Source organism: Euleptes europaea, chromosome 5 (genome assembly GCF_029931775.1).
Source record: "Euleptes europaea isolate rEulEur1 chromosome 5, rEulEur1.hap1, whole genome shotgun sequence".
In the NCBI taxonomy this organism is placed as follows: Eukaryota; Metazoa; Chordata; class Lepidosauria; order Squamata; family Sphaerodactylidae; genus Euleptes; species Euleptes europaea.
This window is the reverse complement of record NC_079316.1, coordinates 37,295,749-37,320,031: the sequence shown is the minus strand read 5'-3', so window position 1 is coordinate 37,320,031 and position 24,283 is coordinate 37,295,749. Positions and strand designations below refer to the sequence as shown.

Below are 24,283 nucleotides of genomic sequence, written 5' to 3'. Positions count from 1 at the left end.
ACACTGAAGGACAGTGTCTCTCAGTGTCAAGTGTGTAGGAAGAGTAATATATAGTCAGAAAGGGGTTGGGTTTGAGCTGAATCATTGTCCTGCAAAAAGTATCAAAGGTAATGTGCTAATCATTGTCCTGTAAGTATCAAGATAATGTGCTAATGAGGGTGTGGCATGTTAATAGGGAACTATTGTATCCTGAAGTGATCTGTTAATGTGTGAAATCCAAAGCTAATCCACATGGCTATTGTGGACTGTAGTCTTTGTTAGTCTGGAGGTTTTCAGGACAGGAAGCCAAGCCTTATTCATTCTTAAACTCTCTTCTTTTCTGTTAAAGTTGTGCTGATGTTTATGAATTTCAATGACTTCTCTGTGCAATCTGACAAAATAGTTGGTAGAATTGTCCAGTCTTTCAGTGTCTTGGAATAAGACCCTGACACAAACAGGACACAGGGTCTTCCTACACACTTGACACTGAGAGACACTGTCCTTCAGTGTTACTCCTCTGAAGTAACAGCATGCCTGCCACAGGAAAGAAAATACCAAGACCACGGTTACACAGCCCGGATAACCTACAAGAACCAATATTAATTTTCTTTATAGCAGCCATGGCATGTCTTGTCTGAAAATTTGAGACTGGTATGTAAAAATATTAACAATTTATACTCTGTAGGATCAAAATGGCAAAACTGTAATTTTTTAAAACAGAAACGTATAACTATTATAGATACAATTTTCTAGACAAGTACTGTTAGTAGTAGGTCTACACCCTAGCTTAACATTTTTTGCTGGCTTAATGTTTTTGCTGGCACACACACACACACACAAAAAGGGGGGGGGAACTTAGCCAAATGAGTAGACAAAGCTTAAAAGGTTGAGCCACAAACTAAACAATATAATAAAATAATTACATTTATTTCAAGGTGTATACAGTAAAATTGTTAAAAACACAGGGCCTGGGATACAGGCTACATATATAGATTTCAGTTTCGGCCTGAGTAGGCCTTCTTCAGTGGTCATAAATACATAAAATTATAGAAACACACCCAGAAATAAACCTAATGTAATATTTTTATCTGATATTTTGTGTGGCTTGATGTGAATTCTTAACCTCAATTTTGGGTCTGGCCACCTGGACAGTTGCTCACACAATCTGACGCAAAACGAACAACACTTCCGGATGTGTGTACATCAACCTGTGATGAATCTAAATTGGCACCCACAAACCGTTATCATTTATGATATTTTACTGATGTAGAAATCAGCAAATCTCACCTTTGCACCTCTGGAGTGCTGTTGCAAGTCTTAGTATTGGCTCATTTTTTATTTTACATTTTAAAACTAAAGCCTAGTAAGTTCACACATGCATATTTATTGCTTGAAGTCTGCCATATCAGGTGATGACTTGCATGGATGAAGCAGCTATCACAAATCAAACACCACAGCCAGAACTTTCATATGCTCTCGCACTACCCCAGACATGATGCTTTTAATGGAGGCAGTTGACACATTCACCTTAAAGTCATCAAGTGGTAAGTCATCGAGCAATGAGTCTTGAGCAATGTACATGCACATGTGAATCAATCTTAAATTCACTCCTTTGACTAATATGGACTCCTATGAACTTTCTTCCAGAAGCCGGCGAAGAGTTTCATTTCATTTACTTTTCTAATACTGAGACCAATCATTTCCTTATCTCTTTATTCATGAAGGCAAAGTGTTTTGAGGTTCTATGAGGTTTGTCATTTTTTTTAATGAGTCACAATACTGCTTTTACTAGATTTACGTATGTTTTTGCAATAACTAGACACTGGAGTTATGAATAAGTTCAGTGTGGTTTCTGCTATCCTGCTTCCTACAAGATATCCAATTAGAGTAGGATACCCAGGGTCAGGAATGCAAGCACCTGCTGGAACTTATTCATAAACCCAACTTATTCTGTTACTGAATAAGACCATATTATTGATTACATTCTGAAGCCAAAGGTTCTTGTTTAAAGTAATATCCCAAATGGTATGAGTTGTTTTTTTTTAAAACTGAGCTGGAAGGTTGGCAGCCATATCTTTTTGTTCACTTTCTTACCCTGACAAAGAACATCCTACTTTGAAGGCATCCCTACTTGTACAACTATCTACTGAAAAACTCAACGAAGGAGATTCTATAACTTCCCCCAAGCTGTTCTTTCCACTACAAAATCATTATTGGGTTTTTGTAATGGAAAGAACAGTTTGGAGTTCTTCCTAATGTTTAAGTTAAATCTATTTCCCTATATGTTAAAGCTCTGACGTGGATGGCCTAGGCTAGCCCAATCCCATCAGCTCTTGAGAGCTAAACAGGATTGGACCCAATTAGTACTTGGATTAGTACTTGGAAGTCCAGGGTCACAATGCAGAGGCAGGCAATGGCAACCACCTCTGAGAGTCTCTTGCATTGAAAATCTTATGGGGTTCCCATAAGTCGGCTGTGACTTGATGGCACTTTCCACCATACGTTAAAAATTGATTCATGTCAGGTGCATTAATGGTTTCATTGATATATTTAACATTTTTCAACACACTGAGTACTTTATCATTCTTATCCCTTTTATTCTAGCGGATCCTGATCACAATGGGACAGAAAAAAAGATAGGGAAAAACTGGTTCTGTGTTTCCGCTTCACTGCTTTATGGACTATACATATGGTCAGGAAACTGGCTACAGTGAACACACAGCAGAGAGGTACATGATATTGGTGGCTCCTTTGCCTTTGAACTCCAAAAAGTTGCCATAACATCTGCACATAGGAACCTCCTAAATGAGCATGCTTGATAATGCATGATTCCCATGCCCTAAAATGATGGGAGGGAAAGAGTCAAGACCGTGTGTAACGCGAGGTATGTGCACAAGTTTCTTCATATATGCATATCTCTTCCAGATGTTACAGCAAACATCTGGAGGCTCAGGTGACATAGCAAGTGGGTATGAGCCAACTGCCCTGCTGTGAATTCAGTGTATTGTTTGGTCAATTTTTGCAAGGCTTTTTGTGCAAGCGTAACAAGCTCTTATAGTTTTCCTATATACAAGGCCTTGGATCCGGTACTGAATTTCCATGGGCAGAAGAACTGCCATTCACAAAGAATGTCTTTCTCATCTTCCCTTTCCTACCATAGCCCACAGTACTCATGCAATGATGCTCCTGGGGGAGGATTCCCTGTCCCTAAGGATCAGTGATTAAGGGGCTACAGTAGGAGAGTGGGAGGCAAGAAAAGTCATGCTCCATGTGTGGAAATCCTTCTGCCCAGGGAAATGCTACACTGGATCCAAGTTAATGATTCTACTTTTAAGGTTCCTGATATTAACTTCCTAAGCATCCCTACACATTCAATGGCATACTTTGAGTGAGAACTGAATGGAGGAGACGGAACAAGCAGTGCAGATTCACGAAAAATGTGCAAGAAGTCATGCCAGAAGATTAAAAGTATTTCACATACCATAAGCTGGTACAAAAGCACTGCAATTTGGACAATAAAAAGGTTTCCTGAGAAAATAATGAAAAGCTAAGAAAATAGTACAATATCAAAGCACACATGAAAGAATACCCAGCTAAACTTAAATTTACCACTGAAGTTCACTTGATCATTTGGAGCATGTGTTACTTTCCATAGGAGAATATCCTGATAAATGGTCACAATTAGCTAACACAGGGAGATAATCAACAATGAATTAAATACTCTTACCTTTATGTACGAATTAATGAAATGGTCTAACAGCTCTTCATGGAACTTGGCAACGATATCAGTAAGTACCCTGAAAACCAAAGCAACTGAGGGATCATACAACATGAACCAGAAAGACACATCAGTGTATTGTCTGTCATAGCTATACTTGCCCTTCCAAATTTCCCCCTGCCTTGAAGCATGCTGATATTCTGTGTGGAACACAAGTAAATAGGGTACCCTATGTATCTCCTGACACCATCCAAACCCAAGGTTGGGTGACAACAATAAATGAATAAAAATTTAAAAATATTAAGATTGAATTAAAGCACAGTTAATACAGGTAATTAAAATAGCAAAAACAAATAATTAAACAATTAAGTCAAACATTGGACCTTGAGCCCATTCAAACTGTCTCATTAGCTGCTTTGAATAATTATGTCTTGCAGACTCACTGGAAGTCCCCAAGAGTAGAAGCCTGTATCAGAGTTGGTTTTTTATACCCCACTTTTCTCTACCTTTAAGGGGTCTCAAAGCAGCTTACAAACGCCTTCCCTTCCCCTCCCCACAACAGATACCTTGTGAGGTAGGTAGGGCTGAGAGAATTCTAAAAGAACTGTGACTGGCCCAAGGTCACCCAGCTGCTTCATGTGTAGGAGTGGGGAAACAAACCCGGGTCACCAGATTAGAGCATGCCGCTCATGTGGAGGAGTGGGGAATTAAACCCGGTTCTCCAGATTAGAGTCCGCTGCTCTTAACCACTACGCCATGCTGGCTCTCGATCAGATGCTTTATCAACTTCAGATGCCTTCTCAATTAATCAGTCAATCTACAGGTGACTTTCACTGGAAGTGCATTTTAGATACAGCCGTGATATCCCATTCCCACTTTCCCCACGTGTGCCTGCTGTATGACAAGGATTACCATGCACAAAAAAGAAAAAAGCCCCAAAATGGAGTATGCAGTTCAGATATTTAAAAACAAATTCATGTTAAATTGTCTTTGCCGACATTTATGTAAGTGAACAGTGCTTGCCCAACATCAGTAATTGAAATCCATTCCAAATAGAGAATGAACACTGGAGTAAGTGGAATAATGAATACCTGGTCACAGCAGTTGTAACCTCATCCTCTTTATTCTGCACAAGAACCCAGAAGAGCTGGTTCAGGATCACAGGAAGAAAATTTACGATTACATGGATCTTCTCAATTTTTAACAAATTCTGGTAAAGAAAGAAACACAAAGTACTCGCAAAGAGATCTTCAGTTCCATTACTGTTGCACAACAATACTCCATTTAAACCTAAGAAATTGTACTATACATTGAAACAGTTTTACAGTGCAAAGAATTACCACCTGTAATTTCAAGTCATATTTTACATATACTGGGGAGGGGCCATGATTCAGTGGTACAGCACCTACTTATAGGGTTGCCAGGTCTGGAATGGGAAATACCTAGAGATTTGGGGGGTAGAGCCCAGGCAGGGAGGGGGTTTGGAGAGGGGAGAGACCTAAGCAGGGTATAATGCCATAGAACCTACCCTCCAAAGCAGCCGTTTTCTCCAAGGGAGCTCATCTGAGTAATCCGCTGCATCTCCAGTGACAAGCAACCAGGAACTTTGATAATTCAATTCAATTGTGAAATCCAGTCTAATTGGACTTTACAACCATCCCTACAAAATATAGTGTTCTTTCTGGCAGATTCAAAGTATGGTAATACTTAGCCATGACCATCTCTTCAATACTATCATGACCTTATGGAATTTCTGTCTATATTTACCTTACAGGAGATGATAAAGCTTGAGGTAGGTGGTTGGGAGAGATCCCTGTTTCTTTTTTGGCACTGCTGGAAAAATCTATTCAGATATGGATCCTGAAAATAGCACACAAAAGCACTTAGCATGGCATGAGCAATACTGGCTTCAACTCCATGAATGAAAGTATACTGGTAACGAACAATTCAGACACAGATAACTAGACCAGCTGATGCCAGCCACTTCAGCATTATACTTAACAACATTATGTTCATGCCTGATTCTATCTTGACTGGTTTTGTGGAGGTACTTCTGGATCCCTAGATAACTAATAGGGCTGTGCAGCGATTTTTTCAGTATTTTTCAGCTTTGGATTTCTCACATCCAGAAATGTTTGAAAAATCCGGAAAACCCAGATTTTTTGAACATTTTCAGGTAAATAAACCCGAAGCCAAAAAATATCGAAAAATCCTGAATCTTTTAGCTCTGCCCCACTGGCCTTCTCCGGAGTCCACAGATGGCTGGTGGGGCCGATCTAAAAGCAACCCCCTTGCCGATTCTCTGTGCTCTGGAGAAGCAGTAGTGGGGGCTGATTTCTGTCAGATCTCATAAGCCTTCTCCAGAGTCTGGAGAAGTGGCGGGGGTGGATTTTCATCAGATTCCCCGCTGGCCTATTTCAGGGGTCTGGAGAAGGCCGGCAGGGCAGATCTAAGAGCAATCCACTCCTGCCACTTCTCCAAAGCCTGAAGAAAAGGCAGGGGATGGATTGCTTTCAGATCGTCCCACAGGCCTTCTCTGGGGTCTGAAGAAGGCCAGCAGGGTGGATCTAAAAGCAATCTAGCCCATGTCAATTCCACAGACCCCAGAGAAACTCGGGGGGGGGGATCTGACACCAGTCCATTTCTCCAGACTCCAGATTGCTGGATTGCTTTCAGATCTGCCCTGCTAGGCTTCTCTGAAGTCCAGAGAAGCAGCGCGCTAGATTGGTGTCAGAGGCAGGCAAGTAAGGGAAGAGGGAAGAGGGAAGATGGGGGAGGGGAATAATAGAGGTGGGGCCAAAATGGCCTGAATAATATATAAAAAAAATTGGCATTATTTGGGATCCACTTTTTTCAGCTCCCTTTAACTAAGCTGACAGATTACATGTTCAGTTCCACATTTTAAATTTTACCTGTACCTGCTTAAATAACTCCCCTTTCTGCAGATGATTCAGTGATTCATGTTTAACAAAAATTCCACACACAGCCTTTGCACTTTCCCACCTCTCACACTGCCTTTAGATAAATTAAAATCAAGATGCTTACCTGAGTATAAACTGTTGATACAACAAATGAAGACACTTTGAAAAGTGGCTTCCCTCCATCAACCCATTTAATGTCACTTCCACTCAGCTGTAAGTTAAAAAAAAGTTCTTAATTTGCAACCAAAAGGAAGATTGAAACTGTTGTTATAGATACTATTTATGTGTTGTCTTTTAGGATACAATGAATATGTCAGCAACCTTGCTGTGACCACACCAGACTGGAACCTCAGCCCTTGCCAGACCTATCAAAAGTTATCACCAGCAGCAGAGAACTCACTTGTCTGTGGTGAGATCCAGCGCTGCTGAATGTAAAAACTGAAACCCAATGGATGAGGCCTATTGTGTGGGTCTTTCCCATCCCTATCTAAAAAGTAGAACCTTTATAAATATTTTTGAGTCGAATGATTCCTGCTATTAATTCTGCAAAATGTTGTTTGACTATTTACAGTTCGGAACAAATATCTATTTGGGTTTTGGTGGCACGTACTAGGGGTATATACTCAAAATCAAAGAACGAGGTACTTATTGGCAGATACCTATAATGCAAACACTTGTCCAGTGTGAGATCATAGTGATGTATAAAATTACAATTAACACCCTTTACAGAAGGAGCTTGTGGGTTTGGGACTGAGCGTATCAAACCCCAGTTTGTAGGCTTCTAATCTCGGTAGGGTGGAAAAGCAAGTTTTGCTTTCACAGGTTGTCCAAGTAACAGGTAAAATGTTCTATATAAAGTGCTGTTGGACAGAAGTATGCTTACCCCTTGGATCTATCCATCAGAAAAGAAAAGTGGACAAAGTGTGTTTGTGTGATGTGTGTCCACACATTCAAGTGTTGATTCACAAAGAAGTTATACAGATAAGGGAGGGGCGCATGTACTTGAGGCTTGCTCCCACACCCAACAGTGTGTAGAGGGCATATGCTTGGATGAAGTGCAAACTTCCCCTTAGCCACTTTGTCATTAAGGCAATATGAGCAATAATCCAATACTATATATACACTGTTAAGATTTCACATTTTAAGATTCTGTCTAAAAAAGACACACAGAGAGACAATACCTTTCCAGTCGCAGGATCCTGAAGGCTTAGATAACCAGGAGGCAGGCTGGTTGCTACTGGGATGTTGTGTTCTTGAGACACTAGCTGGTCATCTTTCAGTAATGGCAGCCAAGCATATCCCACTACATCCCAAAACAGATCTTCACGTAAGAACTTTTTAGTTAATTTAAAGAATCAACAATGACAAGAAATTGACATAAAATGACAATCTTTAATTACAGGAGTGTAGCAAATAATAGGTATTCAAACCTGTAGATACCTGATGTTTCAAGAGCCTCTTTCCTTTTGGCATTTGCTTTTGCGTTTATGTCACAGGTGACATGATAAAAAGAAAAAAGAATGTGGTGCTTCTTGTGGAGTTGAGTGGGAAGCTCAATTTTCACCTGAAATGTAGACAGTTGCATCCATCTTTAACACAAATGTAAACAAGGAATTCTGAGTTTACTTAAAACAGTTACTTTTGTAACAATGGATAAATTGACCTGTCTGGATCTTCCATCTGCATCTCTGTTCAAGCAAGAAAAACTACACTCTTTCTAACACTCTTTCCAAAAGTGGTGTGCATACATTTACAAACCCAGCTTTAATCTCAAATAAATCTCTTCAGGACAATTCATTTTGAAAGGAAACAGGTAATTCTTACTGGTTTCAATGAAGTTCTATTTATTTGCTTGTGTGTTCTTCTTTTTAATTGTGAAATATCCAAATGCATAAATATGCCAGTAAAAATATGATCCAGGACTAACACATGCACTGATCTCCTTAAATAAACATTTTTCTAACTGTACTAACAGCAATTCTAACACCCCAGGGCTGGAACATCGAGGTTTCTTTTTCTATACTAGAGTTTTGTGGCACCTCAAAGTCTAACAAAATCTATTCCAGCATAAGCTTTTGTGAGTTAGAGTCCCCTTAATCAGAAACAATTACTTTTTGGGGAGTTTTAGATGTCCTCCTCATCCAAAGAATAAACGGCACTACCTTGTTTTCTGCTTCCATGATAAATGCTAAAGGTGAGAAAAGCTCCAAGTGACAATAAAACCACTTTTATCTTACTGAGTGATTCATATACATTAATTCCATTAAAAGAACAACGGCAACATTGTTATTCTGTTGTTTACTAATAGGCGCAAAATTGTCAAAATCCACTTGACTAAATTATGAACTGCAATAAAGCTGTTGCTATGGTAACAAAATGACCGGCACTCTTTGCAATTGTCCTGAAGTGACAGTTAGGAAAAAAGCATGAATTCTATTATCATTGTCTTCTGCCAGTGGACAAAGACTTTTCTGGGTGTTTGTTTGGTGTTGTCTAACTGGCCCTCCCTCTCATTTATGTGTTTCATTGATTGTTCTTTTTAATTGTGAATATATATATATATATATATATAATTCATGTCACCACAGTTTATTTCGTCGAACCTACCAGAAGCCATAATGAAAATGTACACCTGCCTGTTTCTGCACAAGGGCTGCAGTTTTCATTTGATAACTATGAAATGATTGCTGGCGCCAGTCCATAGGCAATTGTGGAACTCCCTGCCCTGGCATGTGGTCATGGCTGCCAACTTGGAAGGCTTTAAGAGGGGAGTGGACATGTTCATGGAGGATAGAGCTATCCATGGCTACTAGTCAAAATGAATACTAGCCATGATGCATGCCTATTCTCTCCAGGATCAGAGGAGCATACGTATTATATTGGGTGCTGTGGAACACAGGCAGGATAATACTGCTGCATTCCTAGAGGCACCTGGTTGGCCACTGTGTGAACAGACTGCTGGACTTAATGGGCCTTGGTCTGATCCAGATTGGCTTTTCTTATGTCCTAATGACAAGCGTGTGACAGCAGTAGCACACACATAACTCCACCTGCCTCAGTCAGATGATTCGCTCTTTGTAGGCCTACAGCTGGCGACTGCATGCAGCAACCACTGCAGAACTAGGTGCTGGATGTGGTTATCCAACCTCAGGAAGTGTTCGTGCAGTACCTGGTTACATATCTGTTCCTAATTCAGCAAGGAGTTAAAGGCACAGTTTCGATTCAGGGCAAACTGGGATGTGATATGCCTATCAGTTCGTTACTAGTGCTCTGTTAATTTTCTGCCACTTAAGTGAACTTGCTGTAGTTTTAGGCTTAGAATGGTAAAACCATAACAGTGAAACAGTGATTTACACATTGTTAATTTATGGGAAGAGCCCCATGGCACAGAGTGGTAAGCTGCAGTTAAAAGCTCTGCTCACGACCTGAGTTTGATCCCAAAGGGAGTCAGTTTCAGGTAGTCGGCTCAAGATTGACTCAGCCTTCCATCCTTCTGAGGTCGGTAAAATGAGTACCCAGCTTGCTGGGGATAAAGTGTAGATGACTGGGGAAGGCACTGGCAAACCACCCCATAAACATAGTCTGCCTAGTAAATGTTGGAATGTGACGTCACCCGATGGATCAGGAATGATCCAGTGCTTGCATAGGGGACTACCTTTACCTTTAATTCATGGGATACCCAAAGGTTCACAATAGGAAGTTATACCTTACAATGTAATTTTAAAGCTCATACATCCTTCTCAAACTGGTAATTCTGTGACAGTCACCTGGCCCAAGCTAACTAGTGAGGTTTGTGGATGAGGAGAGGGTTAAATTGTGCATATTCTCTTACAATCTGATGCTGCTGATAGCGATCAGTTAAATGAAATGTTTGCTAATGACGGGAGGACTTGCCAAACCTGTATCTACTGGAAATATACTATTTTACATTCTCTGTGGTAGTTATCTAACTGCCGTTGAAAAAAATTGTAAACCGGCTTGATTCTTCCTTAAGTGGTAGAGAAAGTCGGCATATAAAAACCAACTCTTCTTCTTCTTTTTGTGAGTGATTCAATACATGTTTAATGTACAAGCTTAACACTCCATTAAAAGCTGCTGAGAAATGAACAGTTTTGGATATGTTCAAAACGTGTCTTAAGCCACTTGATCTGCAATCTGTGTGTGTGCTCTATTATATTCAAGATTGGGTGTGAGTATATATTGGCCAAAGAGCAAGGGAACATAAGACACAGCGCAAAAGCAAGCCTTTATAGTAGTAGCAACAACAATTTTTGTAAGCCGCCCTGAACTAAGAGGAAAGGCAGGATATAAATGTTTTAATTTACTTATTTTACTTTAATTTACTTAAATACTTATGCAGTCACAGAAAGAGTAAACTGACCTCATCATAGAAGTCGGGGTTCTGTGAATGATGCAGTACAGCTGTGTATGCTGCTGATGTAAACAGCAGTCCACCAGGCTTCCCGTACATACACTGTTTAGAAAGAATGTGATTCAACAAACTGGATACATTTTGTGAATGATATTTATAACTGGTTTATAGTTTACATCTTAGAAAGTGTTGTCCACCTGAAGCTTCACAGAACATATAAACAATGCCTGTCAAACCGAGGGCTAGAACCTTCAGCTGGAAGGTAGGTGATATGAGAGATCAGGCTGGCCATGATCCAATGAAACATGAGACTAATTCTATGAACACAAGGAGGCTTAAGACTTCTTGTTGACCAATCAGGGTCCCACATGCAGCATGGCAATCTAGTCTGCAACTGAAGGGAATTTCAAATGCAGTTTGTGACATGGCACGGGGAAGCATTTCCCAACCTGTGGGAAAAGTGGATCACAAAGCCTGTAAAAGTGGATCCCAGGCTGTTGCAGTTGTACTGATCTGCATGTCCTCTTTTTTTAAAGTGGGTAACTGTAGGAATCCCGCCCCTAGCCATCAAGTACCAGGGCTTCTTTTGACTGAAGTGTCCCTTCTGAGCTGGAAACTGGAATTGGTCTATCCTGCTTGGCCTCTTCCTTCAAGCCTTGTGAAGGTCCTAGCCAGGCTTGGGGCATGCCCAGTGACCTCCCTCTACCCAGAAGCCTTATGGGATGTGACCCAGCCTGTGAGGAACCAACAGTGCCTCTGAGCAGTTACTCCCCTTCCCCACCCCTGGCGGGGAGCCTCCCAACGGCTGTCAGACAGCAAGCTGTCAAAGAGCCAGCTGTCAGCAGGTGCCTGTCTCTTAAGGGGACAGCTGCCATTGATCAGTTGGCCAGTGTGAAGCTCTTTATAAGTCACCTCACTGAGCCTGGTGGATGCTGGACTTGACCCTGTGGGGGTGGGGGGATGAGGAGAAGGGGGGCATGGTGTTGTCTTCACTGTCTCCTGACAGTAACTATATCAAAAACAATTGGATTGGTGGGTCACCTTACCAAAATACCTCACCAAAAGTAATGATATCAAGAAAATTTGGACTTATGGGTCACCTTACCAAAATAATGGGAACCACTGGTATGGTGGATAGAGGTTCAAAATCAAGAATATAACAAATAAGATCTAATGCAAAGCTCAGTATAAAAGGTTGGGAGCATTGTATTCAGCCTGCTCTCCCACTATACTAGCATGTAGATTCGTACCAAGGGAGACTGGTATGAGTCCACCCTGTACCAACTAGAATGGAAAGCCTTTTTTTATCCTATTGCACACAGGCCCCTTTCCACATTTAAAAAGTTTCTGTTAGTGAAGTGACGTTGCGGAATTGGCAGTTCCAGAGATTACCGTTCATAATGCTTATTGTAAACGATTGTTATGGAAATGGCAGTAGAATATACTAGACTATTCACATTTTAAAAAGAGCTAGATTAGAACATTTGCAGAGTTTCTAAAGACGTCTCTTTTGACACAGTACACTGTGAATAGGAACTGTCTGTACTCACCTTCACTGGCTTGGCCCCTTCTTCATCTGAACTTTTAAATTCAATACAGACTGTTATATTGCGGGCCTGTAGCAGAAAAGTGCAAATGGAAATCATTAGCTCATGAAATTATATGCTAATTAAAGTTGTGTGAAATACAACTCATTTTATTCCAAATCTGGCACAGAGTGGAGCCTGGTAGTGTCAGGAAGCCAGAGAAGAATTTGGATTTCACTTGGTGTCTGCTGACTTGTATAAATGACAGAAATCAGACCATCTCACTTACAGTCTTTCTTTGTTCAGATTCAGTATATATTAATATGAAAACTGGTACATTTTAAAGATTTGCACCTCCGGTTCTGTGTTAATACTTACTTTTCATGCATACTGCATATTTAAATTGCATTGATTTCAACTGGAATTATCACATGTATGTGAACTCCCTTTGCAGGAAGTCCCAGTGTATTCAATTTAAGATGTTTTAAGTAAAGTATGCTCATAATCAATCCTGACTCCATTAAGCTGTGTCCAGTTTTCTTTTTTTTAAATGGAACATTAATTTTTATTGAATTACATAAACATTTTAAATTGAGTAAAAATATAGACATAATCCACCTTTATTCTCGGCTATAGAACAAATATGCTGAATAAAATCAATGGCAATTAATTTTATGCAAATAAATGGGGTGCCAAAGATTAAGCTGTGGATTGAGAAGATTTCTGTAAATACAGCAAACTAAGGGCCTATGTGATGAAAGGCTGATTATTTGGTGCAAAATAAGCTTTCAATGAGTAATGAAGCAGTAATTTATTTTCTTCCCCACCGATGAAGATTTCTGTATGACAACCACATGAAACAAATAATCAAACACATCCCTCATTCACCAGAGAGTTGGGTGACAAGAGAACAGCTAGACACACACACACACTTCCCAAGATTCAATATTGACTGCGCAACTTCAAATGATGTGAAAGTCCTAGATTCTTGCCATGATGTTGGTCATACCTTGTTGAAGCATTTTTGGCTATCATATTTCAGATGTTTGGGATATATATACATTTGGTTCTTATATACTCGATAAGTCTGGGAGTACTTTGTAGATTCTTGGACAAATTCTTCCACTTCTACCATTGGTTGATGTTCCTTGGTATCGTCAAATGGCTTGATTGGAATAAAAGATGACGTAACACTATCTTTAGAAAGAAAAAAGAGGAAGATCCTTAGTCATGAACTTTTAGCTTTTTAAAACTACAGCTCAAGATTGAAATCTAGAAAAGTGCATAATCAATACAGTGAACACAACGGAGCTCCTCGCTCATCCCCCGTCCCACCTCAATGGTGCTTATTCTTATCTTTTGACAGGCTGCATTGATTGGGTCAACCAAATTTTATTGTTGGAACCACAGAATATGACACAAAACCCAAGGGAAAAAAGTACAAATAAATCCCTTCACAAAGACAACTAAAGAACAAATCTCCTGGCATAACCCCACATGCAGTTACACTCCTCATGCAGCCTTCTCTTTGTGGTGAATGTCCATATAGCAACAGCTAGGATTTCCTGATGGCAGGTCTCGTCCTCTGGCACGGCCTATCAGAGTGGGTGCAGAGGGCAACTTCTTTGGCTGCATTTAGGATTATGTGCAAGACCGTCCTATCTTGGAGGGCATTTGGGGGAGGGCGAATTGTCACAAAAGATTTAGCTAAAACTGTGTGTTATTTTTTATCTGTTAATAGAGTTTTAATGTTTTGGGGTCCAGCAGTGGCACTGTGAGCCACCTTCAGTCCAAGGAAATAAGGTGGGTTAGAAATATTTTAAATAAATACAATTAAAATATTGAGCTTAGGGTTGTGCATATCGATATACCCGAACTGAAAATAAACCCTAAATTAGCCGTTTCAGCAATATTTGTGTTTTGGGTCAACTGAATGCCAAAACCTGGAATTCTGCCCGAAGCCGAATAGGTGATTCGGCTTTTTCAGGTTTCGGCTATTTGCCTTAGCTCAGATGCACAGCTCTGTGCTTTCTCTAAGGCTGTTGAAAAAAAAATTCGGAAAAATTCGGATCTGGCAAAATCTGGCCCGTTTTGATCTGGGAAATGCCACAGTCCAAACTCCCCCGCTTTGGTTCCGTGGAATCTGGTGCGAGATTTGAGTTTGCAGAAAATTTCGGCTGAATAAAGCCATAAAAAACACATTTGCGCCTTTCCACGGCTCCAGGGGGGCATTTTTTGGGCTTGAGGTCCCAAACTTTCAGTGTAGCCTGAGGGGGCCCTTCTTGCAAGAACCCCCAAGTTTGGTGACGACTGGGGCAGGGCCCCCCGAGTTATGGGGCTCGGAAGGGGTCCCCCCACCTATCTGCCCATTGGAATAGAAATAGACTGTTTGGAGTGGACTCGGAGTTTGCACTTCGCTAATGGCAGCACTCTCCTCTGGTGCATTATTAGTGGAACAGATCCACATCACCAAATCTAATTAAAGACATTTATTATTCATTAATTAAGTATTTTATCCTGCTTTTTGGTATATAACTTCCCCAAAGTGGCTTACACTATAGTAAAACTTCACTAAATGCAAACAACTCATCTAATTTCTGTTCACAGTAGCTCTAATTTGCAGAGGAGGGAACTGCTATAAGAAAGAAAGAGAAGTTTTAAAAGCTACAGTGCACATGGAGGATGTTGCAGGAAACTAAAGGCATCTCAGTAATGTGGCCAATGTAAACAATAATAATAAAGCAGCTTTTGAGCATTTAAAATATTTTACATATGCTGTTCCAGTAAAGTAGGTCAGTTTTACTATCTCCATATGGCAGATTGAGGGAGGTGGCTCAAGATTAAGGATACTAGCCTCCAGGTGGGACCTGGGTATCCCCTGGAATTACAGCTCATCTCCAGACTACAGAGATCAGTTCCTCTGGAGAAAATAGGTGCATTTTCAGGATGGACTCTATGCCCCCCCCCCACTCAGGTCCCTGCCTCCCCAGGCTTCGTCCCCAAATCTCCAGGAGTTTCCCACCTGGATCTGGCAACCCTACCTCACATCCTCCTCTAGTGGCCAGCAGAGATTTGGTAACTCTACTCAAGAAAGAGAACAGTCACATTCCTAAGGCCACCAAGTGACTTTATGGATGAGGCAATGATTTGGATTGGTGACTATCGGGCTCACAACCCACACACTCAGCTACTACACAACACAACTACTGAGGTTTGACAGTCAAAGAAGGTAAAAGTTTCCTTTAAATAGACCCTTTCAATTAAATAGCAAAGTGTTTTTGAAATAGGAAATAACACAAGGCAAATTGGTAAAGAGAACCAGTGTTGGAAGAACATAGGACAACCATCACAACACATCATGATATAAAAACCCAATGCCCACTGAAGGTTGTTTGCCAAATCCCATGTAAGTGGCAGAGAGGAAATGTGAGTAAGACATGCTTCTCTTCCCTTTGGTTCTAAGTCTTGTGCGAAAGGAGAGATGTGAGGCCTGTCCTCACTTCAGAGGTCATATACCTTCCTAATGCAAGTCACTAGTCTCATTTTTTTTGCCACTTGTGTGGAACATGTGAAGAAATCCGCTGATTTTTTTTTGCCCCTGTATGGCATTTTTTTGACCACATGTGATGATGTACCACATGTGATGCCTTAGATGCCAAACTTTACTGAGAAGCAAAGCACATACTGTGGTACATTGGTACTACTGCTTTTAAGGACAACTCCCAGAGGCTTTCTAGAATGAAGAGGCTCAGGTCTTGTGACCATAACTGGAGGAGGAGTTAGATTTACTGGGCTTAGTTGTAGCCTGTTTAGTTAGCTGGCTGCTGTGTTCCATTAAACAGTTCTTATAACCCCATCCTTTCCCTTCCTAAAGTCATAACATATACCAATATCAACCAATTTCCCCCCAAAAATTCACTCTCATGTACAGCCACCATAACAACCATAACAAAAGGGCTTAGGTTCAAAAAGCCACAGTCATGCTTTGCAATCCCAGCGTCTCATAATAATACTTAGTAATTGTGGTACTTCTTTGCAATTGTAAAATGAAATCTTACTTGGGTGCTCCAAAGGTATGCAGTCAACAGAAATGTCTAAATTGCCAGGGATGATCTGTATTTTATTGATCTTCTCTGCTCTGCAAACATAGTAAAGGGAACTATTTAGAAAGTTAACAGAATAAGGAACAGAACAGATGGCCTACAGTCATCATGCAAAGTAAAATGTAATTAGGGGTTTAAAGCATGAAGTAAATAACAAAGTGAAACATTAATGAAAGCACTGAATTCTAACAAAATATTTCACAGTCAAATTTAAGTGGGTAACTAGAAGAAAAATGGCCTTTAGATAATTTTATGTCTAGAAAATTTTCAGCAGCTACTATTATGTGGCCACAGAAAATACCTCTGGGCAAAATCCTCTGCATTCCAATCTCTGACAGACAGAAGGGTTCAGCTTCAGTAAATAACAATGAAAACAGATCTGATATTATTCCTACATCAGAAAGCCTTTCCGTGAAAGTTTTGGAATGCATTACTAAGGCAAGCATTGTTTAGCAGAATCTGCCTTGTTCAAGTAGAATGGGGTAAGATCCTGTGAAACATGTGCAAGGCATTTCTCATGTCTTCCCCCAGTAACCCTTTAAGACTACTACATATAACATAATTATTTTGGAATTAGGGTTGACAGATCCCTCTTCGCCACCGGTGGGAGGTTTTTGGGGCGGAGCCTGAGGAGGGAGGGGTTTGGGGAGGGGAGGGACTTCAATGCTATCGAGTCCAATTGCCAAAGCGGCCATTTTCTCCAGGTGAACTTCTCTCTATCGGCTGGAGATCAGTTGTAATAGCAGGAGAACTTCAGCTAATACCTGGATGTTGGCAACCCTATTTGGAATTCATTTCCTATTCACAATTAAAAATATTAAAGCAAAGCAGCTGGTACTGTGCAGTAGGCTTGCACATGCTTAAGAAATCACTCCTTACCGTCTGTATTCTGTTATCAATTTCAGTAAATCATCTGTAGAAATTTTGCTACTTTCTTGCCTAAATAAAGGCGAGAACCGGGAATCTCTGTCAATATTTCCCTGACTATCCTTAAAGACTGGCCTGTAAAGGAAGTGGGAGCAACATATTAGATGGTAATTAATCAATCACTACTTAGCTCTTTAATGTAATAGTCCTCAAAGCCAAGAGTCACATGAGACTCATGATTTCCTCTCTTCCATTGGGTGTTTATTTCCAATGCCTTTTTAACAGATTTCATCAACTCTGAAATTAAATAAGAACATACTGGACTTCCTGGAACCCATCCCACTCATTTTTTACTGTTTAATTTCTGTAAAGAATAAAATTGTACATCTTCCAATAAAATTAAGAACATTATCTCCAGTCTTGCAATGATGTTTTCTATCCCTCCACATCCAGATTTGTAGAAAAGGGTTTATACCAGATTCTTCAATTTTCCCAAACATTTTTAGTTTCTGAACCCACTCATATGTCTGTTGAATTTGGTGGTGGCATGTTCTCTGCCAACGCAAATTGGATTAGACAGACATTCATATTACAGGTTCATAAGGTATTTTACAGACTGGGTTCAATAACATCTGCATGAGAATAAGAATGGAAGGGAAATATGGAAAATATTTTGAGGGGAAAAGAGTCCTCCAAGTACAAATCATATTTGCAAACTCTGCCAGCTGTGGTAGGAACATGCAAATGGGAGACTGACTTGTCACATTGTAATTCTAATACATGTTGTGCTTACAGTCTCTTGGGAAAGCAATACAGGATCTCTTAACACTAAACCCTGGAAACACAAATGTGACGTAAACTAAGGCAAGACAGCTGAAATATTGTCAGATTCTGAGTGAATGACAGAATCTTTTAAAATCACTCTATGGCTCTCTGTATCTGCTTTAAATTATAAAAAGGGAATTTTCCATATTAAATGGGAGGAATGCTACTGCCAGAAATTAAAGAAGTGGAAATAACATTTATAGTCCAAGATCTCTGTTTTTTATCATAATGTCATGTGTGAGTCCAAAGCAAAAATCTATTTTAAGACTAGCAAGTCTACCAGATCATGTTCCACTTAGTTATATATGAACTGAGTCTAAATTTGTGTACTAAAGGAAACATATATTAACAGCCCGTTCCTGAGCTCTTGGCTGAAAAGAGCTCAAGAAGAGCGCAAGTGGCCTGAGCTCTTGGCTGAAAAGAGCTCAAGAAGAGCGCAAGTGGCCGTGCCGGCGTCCAAGCTGCTTGCACCAGTGCCTGGGCCACTTGAACTGCCACGAGAGGCAGGGACACCAGCGTTGGGGAGCTCACGCTGGCCTCCCTGTGCTGCCGTGGCAGCGCGCCCGAGGGACACTGGCTTGGCCTCCTCCCAAAGCCCCACTGGCGCAAATCCCTGCATCGGAATTCTGGGGGGCATTCTGGGCGCAGAGCGCCAGTAGGCAGCTTCCTGACCCCTTTCAGGCTGGGAATGCCCCCCTCCGAAACAGCGCTGCTGTGCCAGGTTCTTGCTGGCGCAGCCTTGCCATTTTCAATAGGGCAAAATGCCCCATTTTAAAGGCTTTTTAAAACCTTTAAGTGGCTGGGGAATGGCTTTGGAGGCGCCATGGCAGTGCCTCACCTACGCCGTCCCCAGCTGCCTCAAAGCTCAGGAATGAGCTACCTGTCTCATCCTGTGACTCCCCTCTGCTGAGGATTCTTTTTTAAAAAAATTATTTTAACAAGAAACAAACATAAGCACATTAAATCATATATACAATATAACGTGAAAAGTTTGCCATTCAAAATTACAATTCAATTGCCAACTTCTTTGAATTAAATTACTCTTTGTTCTCTGCATATTCTTTCATATCTGTTAACACATTTATCACTTGCTTATTAAACATATTTAACCTAAATCTCCTTATATCTCAGCTTAATTCAGTTCTATTCCAAATTTCTAGCTATATAATTTTAAAAAATTCTATTTTTCTCAAAATTCTGAAATAGACCAATTATGTATAAAAGAGGTCAATTTTCCATAGTTGCATACTCTGTTACTTTATTAATCCATTCATCTAAATCCAGGTATTTCTCTACTTTCCATTTTGCCACAAATATCACTCTTTCTGCTGTCACCATGTACTTAAATAGTTTATTATGTTTTCTTGATATGTTGCTTGGCAAAATGTTGAATAACATGTTTTTTGGATTCAACAGATACTTTATTTTAAATATCGTTTGCATTTCATCATGTATCCAATATTTTCTTGCTTTCTTACATGTCCACCACATATAATAAAATGTTGCAGCTATATTATGAAATGTCCAGCATTTCCCATTAAAATCTTTGTTGGTTTTTGCTATATCTTTAGGTATAATGTACCATCTAAAAACATATTATACCAGTTCTCTCTTAATACCTGACATTCAGTAAACTTGATTTCTTTAATCCAAAGATTCTCCCACTGACTCATTTGTATATATCTTCCAAAAAGTTTTAATGTTTTGGGGCCTTGCATGAAAATACAAAATATGGGATTATGTTTATTTGGCATTAGTTATTCTGATATTCATTTATTCTACTGTTTACCCTGGAATTCCCACAATAAACCTTCATCTGCCCTGTAAATGAAGGTAGGGCTTTTGTACTGTCTTGTAGTTCCAAGTACAAAGCTCCTTATCCGGGTCTAGATTGAATAACTGCTGCAAATGGTGTAAATAGGCAACTACCTACCTCACAGACCAAGCAAAGGGCATCCGATATTTCCCCAATCTGCTGCAGAACTGTTTGTTGGATTTTAATGCTTTCTGAGTCCACTAGGCAGAAAAAGAAAACTGGTGATTCCATGAAGACAACGACATTTCATTATTTTGACCAGCACAAATCCTGTGACCATTTCATAATTGTTATTCTATGGATATACTACTGAAATCTTTATTAATGAAATGAAGGAGCGATATGAATATCTATAAACTGCTTGCAATGCCCCCATCCATTAGATCTTTACAAATAGTTGAAATGGAATTAGCTACTTAGAAAGCAGAAGAAATTTGGTAACCACCAGATGACCAGTTGATGTAGCAGTTAGAGCTTTGGATGAGGACAGGGGAGACCTGGGTTCAGACTCCCACGTGGCCATGAAGCTCACTGGGTGGCCTTGAGGCAGTGCCTCTCTCTCTGTCAAATCTGCATCACAGGGCTGTTACGTGGATCAAATGAGCATGACAGAGACATATATGCTGTCCTAATATCTTCGAAGGAGTGAAAATGTTACACATTGTCATCAACAAGATGACAACTTCTCACTATTCATCTGCCAACTCCACAGCTTATACTATATACACGTTACTTCTACTAAAAGCAATGAAGACTCTATCACTAATTGAAATTAGAGCATGTACAAAACAATATTGTTTATACATTTAAGAATCCACATCTGGCTCTATGGATAGCTACTGGCATTTGCTATTATGGGTTTTCACTTACATGTTGACTTTTATGCCTAGGATACAAAAGACATTGAATCTTTGTATTATATTACCTTTGAAGAGTCTGCATTCCTTATGTAAGGTTCTGCACTGGAGGCAATATTTCCCATCAGAACCTTTTCAATTTTTGCCACCAAAACAATTTCAGAATGGGGGTTACTTATGGAGAAAACTGCCTATAGATATGAAAGAGAAGTCAATAAAAAGATGGCAATACATATACTCTACTAAGTAAAAAAGATGTCTGCAGTAGTAATTAACAAACTGATTGCTGCTAGAGTGATAAGATAAATTACATCAGTAATTTTAGGGGCCTATGATACCTATCTAGAGGAGACATTTTTTTCTGCATGATCCAGTGCTCTGGCATTAACTAGCATGAGGCTTATGATCTCCTGAAAGCTAACCATTTTGTATTCTAGCATAAGCTCTTGTGGACAGAGCCTACCTCATCAGATGTATAAAGATTGGTCCTCAATTTGCAGAAATTTATAAACTTAATGAGAACAAATCTGTCAACATCAAAGGCCTTTTATGCACTGGTTGTTTCTTTTGGATATGCTGCTCTCTTGATGCACAGTATTTGATGTCTAATTCTCAAATCACCCTGCACAAGGATCTGAAACTGACCAACACTCACTGTGAAACTGACCAAATAAGCAGCCTCATCGGTCATTTGTGATTATTTCTGTGATCTCACTAGTCACAAAAACTCTCCTGAATGCAAGTACTTTTCTCTTATTTGGTTACTCTAAAAGTAAAATATTCAATAATTTAATATACATAAAATTTTAATTAAAATTTAAGCATCCCTTCGCATAAAATTTTAATTAAAATGTAAGCATCCCTTTGCATTCAGGAGTCTGGGAAAGCCTTTTTAAATTCATAGCTCAAGACTGAATATTTACTATGTGAGTAGATTCAATATCCTTACCATTCTAGTCTATGAAATTCTTTTATTTATAATTTTCTGTTTTAATTTTCAATAAACAGATGTATGTGTGCCTAATTAGATACAAAGTACCTGTTTGGGAAATTTCAGCCATTCTTCTGGAAACCCTTTGACCTGTGGTTCATCCTCTTTGGTGCCATTGTTCTCAATTGTACCGTTTTCTATCAAAGGTGAAGAGCCTGACATCATCTGTCTAACAAGGGGGTGGTTTAGATCTACATGGAAATCAGCAGAGATCTTTCTGTTTTCCCTTGTATCAAAAAGGGCTACACTCAAAAAGAAAGGCTCGATCTGGAGGTAAAAAGCAAAAACAGAGACAGTAAAATTATCAGGAATATTATGTCTTTGTGTGCACAGTACTAGCAGACTTTCCCTTACAATCTAAAATTTTGACATAGAGAAGACAATAAATGGGGGAGAGAGATATGAAGGAACAGATAAGCTGGGGAAGAATATGAATGCATTTCTGTCACGGGTGCTGAGGCCACAGTGAAACGAGTTTGTCTCAAAGTTGGGTTTTGAGGAAAGATTTGAAGGCATGAAGAGGGGTGGCTTTCCACAAGTGTTCTGGAAGGCAGATCCAGCCCATGGGACTTTAAAACAGTACTACAAGCTTTGATCAGTTTATAACAGGTTAAGTAACCCACTAAACCCTAGTCCAATGGGGACAATTTTTAACTGATGAGGTTAAATTTAATCTGTTGAACTGAGAGTTAAGAATATTTTTTAACCTCCAATATTTGTTTTTAATGGTGTTAGTGTAATAGAATCAAAAGAGGAAATATTAACAAAGACCCTTGGCTTCCAACAAATGAGTGGTAATGTTTGTTTGTTACATTGAAGGGTACTTCACCCTTCCTTCAACATTTCAAAAAGAGAATTATATTTTGTTTTGGTTATATGAAAATACACAATAATCTGTTTGAAAGACAGATGGTTAAGAGTATTACTACAAATACCTTACAAAGTACATTGGAGAGGGAATATTAGATGTTTCTAGATCTATACAGAAAAGCTCAGATTAAAAAAAACACATGGTGTAGATGTCAGAAATAGCTGCTTATGGTTTATTATCAGTAAACTATTTTAGATGGTGTTGTATCATCTTAGATCAGTTCTATATGAGGGATTAATTAAATTAAAATTAGTTCTCTACAAATTGAGATTATAGAACAGGGCAGTTTTTGACTTGACTTCCAAAATCATATATAGATCAAACTGTTTATGTACTATATTTTTTTGGCAAATGGAAAAGAAACTATGCTAATGCAAAGTGACCCAATGTCCCTAGAGATGCAATTAGTTCTTCTACACCTATTTAAATTTGTCATGTGATTACTCAGCTTCACTCTTTGCACAGGGGAGACATATTAGCAATTAACATGGATTTGTGGACTCCTGAACAACAGATATCTGACAGGAAACACAGAGAAATGTCACCCATGAATTAACAAAAGACTCAAGTTCAGCATTTACACTTTACAAAATGCATATTACAGAACATATTTTATGAACAACAGAGGACAGTGAATGTAGTCAATGCACTTGTATCAGAAAGGCAACAACAATTATGTGTGTAGCATTTTCAAGAGTTCAAAGTGCTTTTGATGTGCTGTTTAATCCTTACAACGCCCCTCTAAGATATGTTGGTAATGTTGTCTCCTGTTCACTCTGGTCATCCTTGGAAGCCCTGCTTTAGTTGCCCCCGCCGTCTGAGCCTTCTGTGGCGCAACACAAGAAAGGGCTTTCTCGATTATGGCACCAAAACTTGGAAACTTCTCCAGGGAGATTCATCTGCCTCCCTCTATCAGTGTCTATCAGTGTCATTTTTATTGAATTAGTTTCTAATTTTAAATGTTTTCAATCATTCAAATGTTTTAATGCTTTCATGTGCACTGCTGTGGAGATCCTGATCAGGTGGAAAGCCAGCATTAAAATGTTTAAATAAATGAATATTGCAGAGGCTAAGACAACTGAGGTTTAAGAGGGTGTGCTCAGGCTATGCAAGTGTGGCCTGCTCAGGGCTACCTATGGCAGAGATGCGACTGGAATGGCAGAGATCTTCATTCAGAGCTTTGTCTTCTAGCCATGACATCGTACCAGCTCCAATACAAACTACTGTCACAGAGTAGGTGTCCATAAATTTTCACTTTCTTTCCATATTAGTACTGCCATATACATTAACCCAGGCTTCTGTTCTTGCATGATGGCCAGGCAACAGCAAGTTCTATCCACCTGACCCAAATATTCAACCAGCTGCGCAAATGTAAGGATTTCTGCTCCTCGCTCTCTGGCAATTGTGCCCTAAACTACATGAGTCACTGAGATTTGT

General features: G+C 39.6%; 1 protein-coding gene across 1 annotated transcript in view; it reads right to left on the bottom strand.

Moving 5' to 3' along the window:
- The window catches only part of DOCK10 (dedicator of cytokinesis 10), a 168,901-nt gene that overhangs the window by 52,949 nt on the left and 91,669 nt on the right, over nt 1-24,283 (bottom strand). The window contains exons 12-25 of the mRNA XM_056849317.1: nt 22,024-22,242; nt 21,053-21,175; nt 20,245-20,327; nt 17,499-17,621; nt 16,575-16,654; nt 13,526-13,713; nt 12,541-12,606; nt 11,000-11,092; nt 8,059-8,182; nt 7,800-7,921; nt 6,743-6,829; nt 5,465-5,557; nt 4,789-4,907; nt 3,707-3,776 (exon numbers count right to left, since the gene is read on the bottom strand). Coding sequence (XP_056705295.1) covers nt 3,707-3,776; nt 4,789-4,907; nt 5,465-5,557; nt 6,743-6,829; nt 7,800-7,921; nt 8,059-8,182; nt 11,000-11,092; nt 12,541-12,606; nt 13,526-13,713; nt 16,575-16,654; nt 17,499-17,621; nt 20,245-20,327; nt 21,053-21,175; nt 22,024-22,242 — 1,590 coding nt within the window. The remainder of the gene's footprint in view (nt 1-3,706; nt 3,777-4,788; nt 4,908-5,464; nt 5,558-6,742; nt 6,830-7,799; nt 7,922-8,058; nt 8,183-10,999; nt 11,093-12,540; nt 12,607-13,525; nt 13,714-16,574; nt 16,655-17,498; nt 17,622-20,244; nt 20,328-21,052; nt 21,176-22,023; nt 22,243-24,283) is intronic.